General features: G+C 38.8%; 1 protein-coding gene across 1 annotated transcript in view; it reads left to right on the top strand.

Moving 5' to 3' along the window:
* The window catches only part of SEC24A (SEC24 homolog A, COPII coat complex component), a 64,138-nt gene that overhangs the window by 5,067 nt on the left and 43,211 nt on the right, over positions 1-15,860 (top strand). Inside the window, exons 2-4 of the mRNA XM_024575331.4 lie at positions 7,896-8,372; positions 13,186-13,356; positions 15,768-15,845. Of these exons, the coding sequence (XP_024431099.2) occupies positions 7,896-8,372; positions 13,186-13,356; positions 15,768-15,845 (726 nt within the window). The remainder of the gene's footprint in view (positions 1-7,895; positions 8,373-13,185; positions 13,357-15,767; positions 15,846-15,860) is intronic.

A 15,860-nucleotide genomic window follows, 5' to 3' on the forward strand; every position in this document is an offset into this window, starting at 1 on the left:
GGGAGGATTTTTTATTTTTATTTTTATTTTTTGGCTTTTAGAGTGAGTGGAAGGGAGAGAGCAAAACATTAATGCAAGAGAGAAGCATTGATTGGTTGCCTCCTGCCTGTATGTGCCCAGACCAGGGATTGATCGAACCTGGCCAGGGGATCGAACTGCAACCTAGGCATGTGCCTTGACCAGGAATCGAACCTGCAACCTTTTGATTATGGGTTGACGCTCCAACCAGCTGAACCATACAAGCCAGGGCCATTGCTTTCTTAAAGCCCTTATTGTTAGTGACTGACTCACAAATTGTACTCATGCAGTGGCATCCATTTGTTGTATTTATAGTTTTAGTTGGTCGACTCTTTTAAGAGATCAGAGTGTGATGTGTGAGGTGAGGTGCTAAATTGAAATTTTTTTTTTCCTAATTGAGTTTATTAAGTGATTCATGAATCAAAAGCATACCCTCTAGCAACTAACTAGAAGGGTGCTCTCCCTATATGGAATTTTTGTCTTCCCATCTGGACTGTGAGCAGGGATGGAGTGGATTTATCTCACCTTTGTGTATCAGGAGATATGTAGTAAAATTTGTCTTTCCAATCAGGGAAAAATAGAATGTTCTTAACCATTTGGAAAAAAATGAACAATTAGCCTACATATAGGATCAGTCTTTTTTTTTTTTTTTAAATTTATTTTTAGAGAGGGGAAGGGAGGGAGAAAGAGAGGGAGAGAAACATCAGTGTGTGGTTGAGTCTCGAGCACCCCTTACTGGGGACCTGGCCCTCAACCCAGGCATGTGCCCTGACTGGGAATCGAACAAGTGACCCTTTGGTTTACAGGCTGGCGCTCAATTCATTGAGCCACACCAGCCAGGGCTAGGATCCATCTTTAATTAAATGAAGGACTAGGAAAAAAAAGATTAGTTTGGATGAAATTATTTGGTTTACTGGTGATGGAAAAATTGGTGAGTGCTGCCGTTGTTTAAGGACACAAAACTTGTTTCTTAGGTGATGACAGTAGCAAACACTTACTGACTATTAACTCTGGGAGAGACACCATTGTGAACATTTCACTAAATCTCACTGTCACATTGTATTAGTTTCTTACTGCTGCTATAACAAATTACCACAAACTTCGTGACTTAAACAACACACTTATGATCCTATAGTTATGAGGTCAGAAGTCTGAAGTGGGTCATCAGGGCTGCATTCCCTGTGGGAGGCTGTAGCACAGAATGTGGTTTTTGCCTTTTCCACTTCCTGGAGGCTGTATTTGTTCCTTGGCCCATGGCCCCCCACCACCTTCAAAGCCAGCAATCCCCTGTGAAGTTCTTCTCACCTGGCATCCCTCTGACCCTGACTCTCCTGCCTTCCTCTTTTGCCTTTGCGGTTACATTGGGCTCACCCTGACTTCCCCGCTCAAGGTCGGTTGATGAGCAACCTTAATTCCTTTTCTGCCATGTAAACTGACAGATACAGGTTCCAGGGAGTAGGACATGGACGTATTTATGGGCGTCATTTTTCTGCCTGCCATACACATCGACACTGTAGTGTAGGTACTGTTGCTATTTCCATGCTGTAGGTGAAGCTGAGGCCTATAAAGGGTAAATATCTTGCTCAAGGACAAATAGTTACTAAATTTCAAGGCCAGAATTAGATCTCAGTTGTTCCAGCCTGTGCTCTTAATCACACCTTCATAATGCCTCTTTCTATAAACATTTCATAGAAGTGATTTTCAGCCTTTTTCATCTCATGGCACACACAAACTAATTACTAAAAATCTGCAACACACCAACAAATATGTTTTTTCCAGTCTGACAAAAAATGAGTATAATTTTGAGTCATTCACACCTTACAGCTATTGCTGTGTTGGCTGTTATTTTTTTATTTGACAGTCCAAGGGAAAAGAGGTCCATGCCCCTGACTAGTCAGATATTGCATGTTTTAAAAGTTCTTGAAGCACACCTATTAAAAGTCCCTGGTATAGAGTGACCTTGTACTATCAGGAAGTTTTTTGTGTAGGACTTAGGACTTTTCTCTTTAGATTTATTTTATTTATTTATGTATGTATGTATGTATGTATGTATTTATTTTTAGAGAGGGGGAAGGGAGGGACAAAGAGGGGAGAGAAACATCAATGTGCGAGAGAGAAACATTCATCAGCTGCCTCTCGCACGCCTCCAACCTGGGACCTGGCTCGCAACCCAGGCATGTGCCCTGACTGGGAATCGAACTGGTGACCTTTCGGTTCGCAGACTTTCTTCAGAGCCTTTAGACGGGGATCAGTGAAAAAACCTAATTAAGCCCTGGCTGGGTGGTTCAGTTGGTGGGAGAATCATTTCTTACACACCAAAAGGTTATGGATTCTATTCCAGTCAGGGCACATACCTGGGTTCTGGGTTCTGGGTTTGGGGTTTCCAGTCGGGGTACATGTGGGAAGCAACCTGTTGATATTTCTCTGTCACATTGATGTCTCTCTCCTTTCTTCTCTCTCTAAAAGCAATGAAAACATTTCCTTGGGTGAGGAAAAAGAAAACCTAATTAAAATAGAAAGATTAAGAAATTAACCTGAAATGTCCTCAGCAGAGACAATGCATTTGCCAGGAGCCAGAACTAAAGGACTTTATCTGTTGCTTTTGGTCCCAGTGGGGTTTTTCCCCTCTTGTTTGGACAGGTGACTGTGATTCTGCCAGTCTTTGATTTTCTGACCTTCTATAATTCCCTAAATATTTTTTTTTCTGTCTCAGTACTTCCCTTTCGTGACCAAATAACACTCCATTGTATGGATATACCCCATTTTGTTTATTCATTCATCAGTTGATAGATATTTGGGGTAGTTTTTACCATTTGACTATTATGAGTAATGCTACTTTGAATTTTCACGTGCAAGGTTCTGTATGGGATATTGTCAATTCTCTTGGGTGTGTATAGCTGGGAGGGGAACTGATGGAGCATGTGTATCTATGTCTAACATTTTGAGAAATGGCAAAACTTTTCCAAAGTGGCTGCAGCTCCTTACTAGCAATGTGTTAGTTTCCAGTTTCTCTGCATCCTGGTCAATACTTTTGTATTGTCAGCCTTTGATGACAGCCATCCTAGTAGGTGTGAGTTGGTACTTCATTATGGTTTTTCACATTAACCTTTGACATCAGTGTTGTCAGTCCTACTAGAACAGCTTTCCAGAGTATATGATTTTCCCCTGCTTTAAAGTTGTCTGAAATCTGGCGAACACACTAAACTGACATACAAGATAGCAACAGACGCTTACACACCTAGAGCAGACTGACCGCTGCCTGAAAGGGGGTGGAGGGAGTGAGATGAAAGACGGCGAAGGGGCTAACACTTGTACACAGGCCATGGACAGGGACGACAGTGTGGGGCTTGGCGTGGGGTGAGGGAGGGGAGGGGAGAAAAGTGGGAGCAGCTGTAACAGCTTAAGCAATGTATATAAATAAGAAATAAAGTTTGATATACCACAGTTTGAGTTTGGGTAAGCTGCTGTCTTTGGAAATTTTACCCTAAGCCACTAGGTTCTTAGTAGCTTTTCTCACTTATTAAGTACGTGTGATTTGTAGTCTCTACAATATAACTACTTAGCATTGCTTTAAACATTTTATTTTGGAACAATCCCAAATTTATAGACAAGTTGCAAGTCCATTACAAAGAAATTTTTCGGAACCATTTATTTGAGAGTAAGTTGCTCACACGATATTTCATCACTCCCAAATACTTTAGTTTGTTTGTATTTCCTACAGATGAGAATGTTTTTTTAAAAATAAGCACATCACAACTATCAAAATAGAAATCTAACATTAATACTAATCCTCAAGACCCCATGCACATTTCACCAGTTGTCCTAATATACCCCTTTATAGCCAAAGAACCCAGTCTGGAGTCACATTTAACATTTAATTGTCATGCCTCTTTAGTGTCCTTCAATCTGGAACAGTTCCCCAGTCTCTCCTTAACTTTCATGACCCAAATGCTTTTGAAAATTACAAGCCAGTTACTTTGTAGCGTGTTCCCCAATTTTGATCGTCGGACATTTCACCATGATGAAGCTACGACTGTAGCAGGACTGTTCTGGAAGAGATGCTCAGTTCTCGTCGCATCCTATCAGGTGGTGCCTGCGTTTGTTTTTTTCCATTATTGATGATGTTCACTTTGATCACTTGATTAAGGTGGTATCTGCCAAGCTTTTCCACAGTAAAATTTCTTTTCCCTTTGTAATTAATAAATATGTTATGGGGATGTACCTTGAGACCACGTAAGTATCTTATTTCTTGTTGGACTTTCATTCATTCATTTGTATTGGTGTAGGCCCTGTATTCACTGTGTTATAAGTCATTGTGTATTTTGGTGCTTGTGTCTCAGACTGGGCTGGTGGGGGCCCCTCTAGCTGCCTTCTGTGTCCTCTCATCATTCTCGTCATATTTGGGCGCTTGCGTGCTTTCTGGCACCATAAGGTGTTGCAGGCTCATCTGGTCCTTTCTGAGCTCAGGAGTTAGCCATGATTCCTTTTAATGGAACATAGTATTTAGAAACCACGATTTCTGTACTGCATGTGATGAGTGCTGTCGGCGTGCCTCTGCTCACAGTCTCAGCAGACGGAGTTAGGGAGTCCACCTATTTATGAGGAAATCCATGAGTTTTGATTGTAACCCCCAATGCAGGCCCACCTCCACTAGGTTCATTCTGGTTTTCCTTCTTTCCGTATTTGTAACACTCTTCTCTGAGAGGGAGAGGCCTTGTTTCCGTTGTCCTCTGTATGTTTGTTTGGTCAACTCCCCCGCTTGTAACCGTTCTGCCCTGGCTGGTGCTGCCCCCTTTCCCCGACTCCAGCTTCCCCCATTTTATTGATAGATGCTTATCCCGCCTCATGTCTTCAGGACTGAATTTTTCAGATAAGAGACTATTTCGCTCTTTTAGTTTATTTAAAAGCCTTGCTTACAAAAATATCCAACATTATGGTTCCGTACTGTGGAATAATCTTAAGGGATCCCATCGGGTGATGGCTATAGCAGTTGAAACGAGCCTTTATTAAAGTCGATTCTCACTTTTCCCCGGATAGTGCTCTGTTGTTCAACACGAGAGACTGTGCTATAATATTTATTCTTTGACTCATTCAACAGACATTTATTGTGTACCGACTATGTGATGGGCACCTTTTAGATACTGAGAATACAGTAATGAACAAAAAAGTCCCTGCCTTCATGGAGCTTATGTAATAGTGGGATACACAGACTATGAATAAATAATGTAGTCAGATAAACACTAGAAAGAAAAATGGGGCAGGGTCACAGGGGAATAGAATGAACATGGTGCTATTTTAGATATTTTAAGGCAAGGTCTCTTTGAGGAGGTTACTTCTGAAAGGGACTTGAATGGGTAGAGTGATGTTATCTAGAGTATTCTGGGCAGAATAAAAGAATCCTAAGGTGGGAGCATATTTAAGCTTCTTGAAGGAACTTTCAGAGGGTGAGTGTGGCTGGAGCTGAGTAGAGAGAAAGGTGGGTAGGAAATTCTTTGAATAGCTTGCTAGTAAAGGCTTTTAGCCATTAAATGGAGTAATTGGTGTCAGTTGACACAGTGACCTTACCATAGGCATTTACTGAACTCAAAGAAGAAGGCTTCCATCATACATTCATATTTAAAAGGGACTTTCAGTCTTTGGTGGGAGGTATTGATTAAGCCATTTTATATTGTGTGGCAAACTGTTAAAAGGTAGAATTGTAAAGGCTTGTATTTGTTTGGAACTGCAAATCTGCTCCAAGTTGGTTTAAGTGTTAGGGTGGCCGATGATGTGGGCTGTGAAAGAATTCGCAAAGAGTAGCAAATGCAGAGAGCAAAGTTTTTCATTCACTTTCCAGGAGTGGAAAGGAGCATGGTTTGGAGAGAGACACCAGCTTTGAGCTTTTTTTGGATTATAAAAGGACGGGGGCGTTGCTGTTGTGTGGCCCCTGGGCTGTTGGGGGCGATGTAACACAGGAGGTGTCAGCTTGTTTTGCATAAGCTATACTTTGCTCCAATGTTATCTTCTGCCTCCGGCTGTGGGAGGTGGGGAGATGGTTAGTCACATTTGTTCTTGCTTCCCAGTAATTTCCAGGCCTGGGGACATAAGCTCCAAGAGTAAAATGGCAGTCCTGTTTCACAAGGTCTTGGGTCTGCTAGCAAATGGTGCCACAGTAACAGACGACGCTGGCTTTATCCTTTAGTGCAGCCTGCACCGCCACCACTCCAGAACTAGAGATACTCGTAAAAGAACATGGTCCATACAGGTGAACAAATATTAACAGATAATAAAATCCGATTGGAACTGGAGTAGCCTAATGAGAGAAAAGCCCTGTTTGGTTAATATAACAAAGCTAGGTTGAGGGACTCTGGTTTAAAACATGGGCCACTTTCTTGTCTGAGTTGATATACTCTGTGTTAAACCTAACCTTACAGAAAAATGGAACTTCCTACTAAAATTTGCCTAGAGAGTAAGAAGCAGATAGAATCAGAAGAATATAGTACACTTACTTCCAGATGAGAAGCAACATATGTTTTATTCTGGCAATATAATTAGAAGACATGAGTTTCTAATAAATGAAGAACTATACATGTTTCTAAATGGGAAATGTATTCTATCATAAAAATGTCAAAAACCAAAAGTTAATTTATAAATCAAATGCAGTTTCATTCAACATTTCAATTTTTTGTGGGAGATTGCTTTAAGTGGTTTTATACTTTCGTGTATGTCTGAATTTTTTCATAACAAGGTTTATAAGAAAGGTGTAATTATCTCTGTAACTTTCTTTTTTCTGGTAATATTCTTTTTGTAACTTATCCCTGTTGGTACATGTCCATCTTGTTTATTCATTTTATTGACAGAGTCTATCTGGTGTGACTAATCTACAATTTAATCTACTATTGATGGATATTTCATTTGTTTCCAGTGCCTCATTATTATAAACAGTGCAGCAGCTAACATATTTGGATCTCTTTCTTTCGTCCTAGAAGGATACCTTTTTTTTTTTTTAGAGAGAGAGGAATGTATATAGACTAACTCCCTCCCTCCAACTTACGCTGTATATTTACATATGTTTTTGTGGGCCTCCTAAGTTCTCTCTCGCTACATATACATAGGCTCGTGTATGTTTGTATAAGCATCGTATAATTATGAAAGCACTGGGATTCGTCTGATGACATTTGTACATTGGTTGCCCAGACTGAGACACATTGATTTGTTGTTCCACTAATTTATTCATTCATTGGTTGATTCTTGTATGTGCCTGACCCAGGATCAAAGCGACAGCCTTGTCACATGAGGACAGCAGGCCCACCGACTGACCTACCGGCCAGAGCTCTTGTCGTGTTTTTTTTTCTCTAAATATATAATCTCTATTATGTTATTTTCCGTTACCATTTAGTCCCCTTGGACCCCTCTCCTCCCTCATTGTGGTTTTGATTTGCATTTCTCTAATGACTAATATTGAGTGTTTTTTTGCGTGTGTTTACTGGCCATATAATTGTGTATCTCTTTGGAAATGTATTTGAATGTGTGTTTAAATACTTTGTTCATTTTTAAATTAGGTTATTTGTCTTTTTATTGTTGAGTTGTAATAATACCGTATGTTTTATTGTATTTTTTTAAAGATTTTATTTTTATTTAATTTTAGAGAGAGGGGGAGGGAGGGAGAAAGAGGGAGAGAAACATCAATGTGTGGTTGCCTCTGGTATGCCCCCCACTGGGGACCTGGCCTGCAACCCAGGCTTGTGCCCTGACTGGGAATCAAACCAGCAACCCTTTGGTTCACAGGCCAGTGCTCAATCCACTGAGCCAAACCAGGAGGTCTGTTTTATTGTATTTTTTAAATGTTGCTTTATTTGTTTGTAAAACTGAGGGTTTTTTTCTCTTCTTATTGGAAGGTCCCATCCAAAATGAACTGATGTCTTCACAAGGATATAATTCTCAGCTTCCAGGGTCCTACTCTCACCTAATACCAGCAAAGACTTTGAATCCCATCTCTGTACAGTCTAAATATGGTGGTTCTCAGACTGTTTCTCCATTAACTAATTATCAGGGACCTGGGCAGACTCTTCATAGACCACCTGTGGCTTCTAATCCAGTAACACCTTCACTCCATAGTGGTCCTGTTCCCCAAATGCCACAACATGCATCTCAGAATCCAGCTGCTACCCCAGTGCCTTCTGGTAGCTTTCATCCTGGAGCCAATGTATCACCGCCTTTGAATTGGCAATATAACTACCCATCCACAGGCTCACAGACAAACCATGGCCCTCTTGTATCATCCGGACCAGCTATGTCTGGGAATACAAATTTGACAAGTCATCAGTATGTTTCTGCTGGAGATCCTTCACTTCAAAACAACTTCAGAAAATCAGGTAAGAGTTTTCTAAAATATAGAAATGGGAAACTTTTTCTTATTCAGATGTTTGAATTAATATTTCAAGCCTTAAAACCATATGGAAGACTGTTGATTTTTTTAAACCATTGTTAACGTTTAAATAAATCACTTCTCTAACCTTTAAGTTAACTTAAAATTATGAGTTGTTCCTGCTTTGCTTCTCATCCTCTGTTTCTTTGAGTCACTTACGATATTCCAGGGATAGAGGTATGCATGCAGAACCACTTCCTGAAGGACCAGTCATCACTTTTAATAGCTGGGCTCTGTTGTGTATTCCAGGGAAGCTCAACCCCTGTGGTCTCTCTCTGGTCTTGATCTGAGTTTTGGGTTATCTTTGTTATGGTGTAGACAGTTTTTGGCCCTAGAAACTGTAGGATTGTGGATGTCAAAACAGATAATACTTTCAGAATGAGGAGTGTTATTGAGGACAGAGATTTATATCTGTGTATTCTTCTAAGAGTTTTATATCAGGTTGGCCAAAAAGTCCATTTAGTTTTTTCTGTAAAATAAAAGACACAGTTTTCATTTTCACCAATAACTTTATTGATTTGGATATTTTGAGTATGTCGGCTGTCTCCCACTATTGGCTTCTAGTGGGTAGAGGCCAGGGGTGCTGCCAAACATCTCCCAGTGCATACGACAGCCGCACAGCGAAGAATTATTTGGTCAGAATGTCACTAGTACCAAGAAACTTCGCAAACCACTTCTGACACATTCGATCACTCTCAGCACCTTCTCCAAAAAAAAACAACCAAGTCTGCTTTTGTGTTTCAGTTGCATTTTTACCTTTTGTAAAATAATAAAGCATATATGCTGAAATGTTGTATATCTTCTTCCATCTTCAATATTAAAATGTCTGCATACAAATTTACTAATTTTAATAAGTTTTTTTAATGCATGCTTATATGACAGCTGTAACAATCTAACAAAATAATTTTGAATGAAGTTGAAGACAACTAAGCATTACTAGAGCCATCATACAGAAAAAACTAAAGGAACTTTTGGATCAACCCAGTAGTTTTAGCTCCTACATTAAGGTCTTTGATCAATTTTTAAGAAATTTTATTTATTTATTTTTAGAGAGAGGGGAATGGAGGGAGAAAGAGAGAGAGAGAAACATCAATTGGTTGCCTCTCCCACTTGCCCCAACCAGGACCGGGCCCACAAGCCAGGCATGTGCCCTGACCTGGAATCGAACCAGCAACTGTTTGCTTTGCGGGACATTGCTCAACCAACCGAGACATGCTGGTCAGGGCTCTTCAATCAGTGTGGAGTTAATTTTTGTGTGTGGTGTTAGGTAGGGGGCTCATCTTGTGCATGCGAATATGCAGAGGTTCCGGGACTGTGTGGTAGGCCATTCTTTCTCCCGTAGAATTGTCTTGGCACCCTTGTTGAAAATCAGTTGGTCCTAAATGTAAGGGTTTATTTCTGGACTCTGAATTCTATTTTATTGATCTATATGTCTATGTTCACACCAGTACTAAACATCTTTATTATTGAGGCTTGGTAGTGAGCTTTGAATTTGGGAAGTGTGACTCTACCAACTTGCTTCTTCTTTTTCAAGATTGATTTGGTGTTCTGGGTTCCTTGCTTTTTCTCCATAAAAACTTTAGAATCAGCTTGTACATTTTTGTAAAAAAAAAAAAGACAACTGGGATTTTGACAAGGGATTGTGTTGAAACTATATCAGTTTGGGAAGAAATATATTCTTGGGTTGACTTTGATCTTTGTATTTTTAACCTCAGTATTTGGTCATATCTCATTCAAAAGTAGGTTGATTTAACTACTAAAATTTGTCTTATACACTTACCAACACTAGTAGTGTTACTTTGAAAAGCATTTAAAATCCTGTATTGGGATTTGCAGGTTGAGTCTGCTCAGCAGACATCCTTAAGGAAATGAACTAGTGAGAGCATCCAAGCTTAATAGTAATATCAATAGTTTCCTTTTTATACTCATGTGCATTTCTGGACCTATATACTCTCTACCCTTCATCAGGCTTGTAGCTTGTTAACTGCTGAACTCCTTATTTTTCTTAGCTCTTAGCTTCTTGACCAGCCATTGGCCCCGGTAAATATATTTTGGCCTTATGAAGATTACGGCTAATTCTAGAAATTTAGTTTCTTTGTAGAAATCTTTTGACCCACAATCGTTAGCACCAAGTTCTTATGGTTGCTTTCATTCTTATTCATTTGATACCATGAGTGAGCATCAATCACTTAAAATTAATGAACATTCACTTCATTATTAATAAAGGTAACATTTATTGAATATTTATTATTTTCCAGCACTTTACCAAACTTTTATATGTTTTTTGTTACTTAATTTTCACAACAGTCTCTTGTACAAGCAAGAAATCTGAGGCTTGAATAATTTACCCAAAGCCACAAGAAAATAATTTGGGAACAGGTACTCTCTAAAAACTATTTAGGAGCATGTGTAGCTTCTTGTTTAAATGCATATGATCACTAATCTGAAATATTTTTGGCCGTAATGGAGACTCTCAGGGAGAGCACCTTGACTGCAGCACGGGTGAGCGAGACATAGTGTCGAGCTTATGTACGAAGGGTTCCATGTAAAAGAAGGAGACAGATATATAAACTAATAAAACGAACCTAAAATAAATGTATGACTACCCTTTTTCATTATGAGACCTCTAAAAAAAAGTCCTCATTTTTAAACCTCTGTTTTTTTAACTCATCATTGATAGTAGGTGCCTGATTGATTTCAAAACTGTGTATCTAAGTTACACTAAATTTATAGTTCACATATTAAAATTCTCTTTTTTTTCTCCCATCCTTACTTTAGCTGTAGGGATCTTAGAAGGCACGTTTTAAAACTGTAGGTATTAGCATTATAAATAAAATTTATGCAGCTTGAAAAAAATAATGTCTATTCTATTAAATGTAGCATATTTTTGGATTTGAAAATACTCTCTTTAAAGATTGAGAAATCTTGTCAGTGCACTTGCATGCTGGTAAACACTCGGTTGTCACATTTTTATGGCCAGACGTATCACACGTTCCTGTTCATGCTGAGTTGGTAATGCACCTTGCCCTTTTGTGCCTTGACCTGTCTGTGTTGCCAAAGGTCTGTGTGGGCGCTTCTCTGATAAGGGAGTTGCGGGGTGGTAATCTTTGTCTTCGCTTTTGTCAACAGGGTACTGATTAGTCTTGTTAGGAGCTCCAAGGTTTAGTAACGTGATAATTTTTCAATTCAGCCCTGGAGAGTTGAACACTATTGAGGAAGCATATTGAAGATTTTTGTATTTGCCTATCTTTATTCCTTTAGTTTTACAAAATACAGAATTAACTATAGAATATATTATAAGTAAAATTTATTGTCTATTTCATTTACAAAGTCTGAGGATAAAAATAAAGTCTTGGGATGAAAATTAAATCACACATTTATCACTAGTATTTAATCTACTTTGTAGAGTTTGTTTCTCCTCTTTGGCAAATGAGAATTTGGAAGCAATGTGTATTTTTTAATGCTTCTTTACTCTTTTTAAGTTTTTATATTTATTTTATATTTTCTTAAAAATATTTTATTTATTTATTTGTATTGAGGAAGGGAAGGAGAAAGAGAGGGAGAGAAACATCAATGTGTGGTTGCCTCTCGTGCTCCCCCACCTGGCACGCAACCCAGGCATGCGCCCTGACTGGGAATCGAACCATCGACCCGTTGGTTCACAGGCCAGCACTCAATCCACCAGGCCGCACCAGCCAGGGCAGGAGTGTTCTTAATATAGTATTTAAACTATTATTGAAAGTAAACTGCTTTTTTGTTTCCTTTTTATTGAATTTATTGGGTGACACTGGTTAACAATTATATGGGTTTCAGGTGTACAAATCTAAGACATCATCTATACCCTGATGATGGTGTATTCTGTGTTCACCACCCCAAGTCAAGTCTCCACCCATCACCATTTATCCCCGCCCCCCTGGCAATCACCATGCTGTTGTCCATGTCCATGAGTTCCCTTTTTTTTCCTTTTTTGTTCGATAAACACACCCCCTCCAACTGTTAGCCTGCTCTCTATCTATGAGTCTGTCTTTATTTTGCTTATTAGTTCATTTTGTTTATTAGATTTCACATATAAGTGAAATCATAAGCTATTCGTCTTTCTCTTACTGGCTTATTTCACTTAGCATAATGCTCTCCAGGTCATTACATGCTGTCCCAAAGGGTAAAATATTCTTTTTTTATGGTTGAGTAGTATTCTACGGTGTTAATGTACCCTAGCTTTTTTTTTTTTTTTTTTTTTTTTTTTAAGAAATAGGGGGAGGGAGGGAGGGAGGGAGAAAGAGAGAGAGAGAGAGAGAAACATCAATGTGCGAGAAATACATGGATTGGTTGCCTTTCACACACCCCCAACTGGGGACCTGATCCGCAACCCAGGCATGTGCCCTGATTGGGAATCAAACCAGTGACCTGTCAGTTCACAGGCCAGCACTCAGTCCACTGAGCCACCCCAGCCAGGGCAGCCATAGTTTTTTATCCACACATCTGCTGATGGATGCGATACCTGCCCCATAAGTGATTTGATGCTGAGTTCATAACACTGCTTTAATAATTGAGAGGTAGAAAGCATTGTAGGAAAGAGTTTGAAATGTGTCAAATATGCATATAAATTAAATCATAAACCTAGGAAGTTAACATATTTCTGGTCATTTGTTGGTGGTTATAATTAAAATGTAAATTTTGAAGTTACTCAGATTTGGTAAAAGGCTGTTTTGGCCTTTGTTTGAAATTCTTAAGTAACGTGTGAAAAACCAATGTTTCCATAGGTTCTGCACCCCCCTTAGTGAATTCACCTCTGGCTACCACTTTTCAACCAGGAGCTCCCCTTGGGCCCCCTCCAACTGGAGGACCACCTCCCGGGAGGGCTCTCACTACTCAGAAATCGTCACATGGGGCCGGGCCCCAGCCCTCATTTAGTTCAGCTGTCAACCAAGAAGGTAAGCATGGCAAAACCAAGTCAGGTCCTAAAGTTTGACTTAGGGTAGGAGGATGAATGTTATCTGAAATCTGTGCATCCGTCATATTTTTCCAGAAAATTTAGTTGTTTTGGGTAGGGTTGGCCTTCAGAAATTTTTTTTTAAAGATTTTATTTATTTATTTTTAGAGAGAGGGGAAAGGAGGGAGAAAGAGAGGCAGATAAACATCAATGTATGAGAGATTCATCACTCAATTGCCTCTTGTACGTCCCTAACTGGGGACCTCCCTGACTGGGAATCAAACCCACAACTTCTTGGTTTGCAGGCTGGCACTCAATCCACTGAACCGTGCCAGCCAGGGCAGAAATTTAAAGTTTAACAAAATTCCTCAGAATTCCACTGTCCTGGGTATGCTGGACTATGCACTAGCATTTGGGAAGTACTGCTGTTAACTTTTTTATTGCTGTGGTTATAAAGTTAGGTGTCTTTTGGGAGAGTAGGGTGAGAGGAGAGTTCCTGCTTTTCTGGACATGATGTTAGAACTATTCTTTTAATATATTGACTCTTTTCCACGGAAGCAGTATTTTGATTGCCACTGTTATTGTAAATATTAATGAATATTTATGTGTCTAAATAAAAAGTTAAATATGTAAGCATTTTGAAGTTTTATATAAATAAAAGATTTTTAAGAAGATTTTATTTATTTATTTTTAGAGAGAGGGGAAGGGAGGGAGAAAGAGAGGGAGAGAAACATCAGTGTGTGGTTGCCTCTTGTGTGCCCCCTCCTGGGGACCTGGCCTGCGACCCGAGAATATGCCCTGACTGGGAATCGAACCAGCAACCCTTCTGGTTCGCAGGCCAGAAGTCAATCCATTATTTATAAAATCTTTATAAGTAAAGATTTTAAAGCATTGTCTTAAGATGTAACTTTAAAATATGTTTATTAATTAAAAAACATTTTGTGAGGTAAGAAATTTGATTTTAGCAGTAATACAACCATTGCAGCAAGATGTGGAAATAGGAAAACAGAGTAAGAGGGGAAAATCCATTGTCTGTATCCTACTACTACATAAAATAAATATTATCATTTTTCCTTTAATATTTCCTTTTTTTAGAATTGTAAGTAGGGGGATAAAAAGAGACTTGTGAGTAGTTTAAAAAGAATGATATTAATGATAAATAACAAAAGTATAAAACAATGTCCCACTGATTGCCACGTTATTTAAAATTTTAACCAACTAAAAATATACACGAGTGTTTTTGTTTGTTTCTGCAGTTTTACTGACTTTTTCTTTTATCAACGCATGGCTCAAATGATGGTGGTTCTGAGAACTAGAAAGCAGTTACTGTCTTTATTGAGACCATTAAAGTTATCTATTTGGTGTTCAAGTGGCTGTTAACATTAGCACCTTTGTGCTTAGGTGCTAGAGGTTGATGCTATTCACTGATTTTAGATTCTTCTGTACCTGAAGAAGAGCTCATCAGTAGCATACATACCTAGGAATAAATGTTTACTCTTCATAAGCAGATGTTTATGACATTTAACTTGAACTCTTTAAATTGGGGTGAAGACCAGATTTTTTAAAATTGATTTGAGAGACAGGAAGAGGGCAGAGAGAGAGAGACATCAATTTGTTGTTGCAATTATTCATTCATCAGTTGATTCCTGTGTGCCCTGACTAGGAATCGAACCTGCAACCTTGGTGTATCAGGATGACGCTCTTAACTGACTGAACTACTTGGGCAAGGCCATTATTTTTTTTAAGTGGTTCTGTAGACTAAATCAGCTGTTCTAATTAGTTTATGTCACCTTCAAATTAATTCTAAATTTTACTTTGTTTCATATTTTGAAAACATGTTATTTTTATCCTCATTTTATTTTTAAATAGTATTGATTTTTGTGATTTCTTTTTCTGTTTGTACTACTCTTTAGAGATTTTTTTTAAAAGATTTTATTTTTTTTTCTTGAGAGAGAGGGAAGGGAAGGAGAAAGGGAGAAACGTCCACACGCAAGAGAAACATCTATCAGTTGCCTCTGTAACACACCCACAACCCAGGCACGTGCCCTGCCCTGGAACCAATGACCTCTCAGTTCTCAGGGCCGTGTCAATCCACTGAGCCACACCAGCCAGGGCTCTTCAGAGGTTTTTAATGCTGGTCTCAGAGAAGCTGAAATCTTTCAGATAGTCTGCAAATTTATAAACTCCTCAAAGGACAATCCTTTTTAGAAGTTTATAAAGTTATTTGATACTTTGATGTATTGTATATTTAAAAACTGTCATTGTTTGAACTTTTTATTTCAACATTTGACATTTTTCTTGGGCTGTGGTTTAAACCATATTTGTCATTCGTAAAGTTATCTGAAATTAGCTCCAGTCTTGCAGATATTGTAACAATGTTCTAATGTAAATATTGGTAAACTTACTTCTTAGGTATTACATCAAGTACCAATAATGGATCTATGGTGGTTCACAATAGTTATGATGAAATTGAAGGCGGTGGCTTCTTGGGTGAGATGCTATGAA

The sequence above is a fragment of the Desmodus rotundus genome, chromosome 10 (genome assembly GCF_022682495.2).
Source record: "Desmodus rotundus isolate HL8 chromosome 10, HLdesRot8A.1, whole genome shotgun sequence".
NCBI classification, from domain to species: domain Eukaryota; kingdom Metazoa; phylum Chordata; class Mammalia; order Chiroptera; family Phyllostomidae; genus Desmodus; species Desmodus rotundus.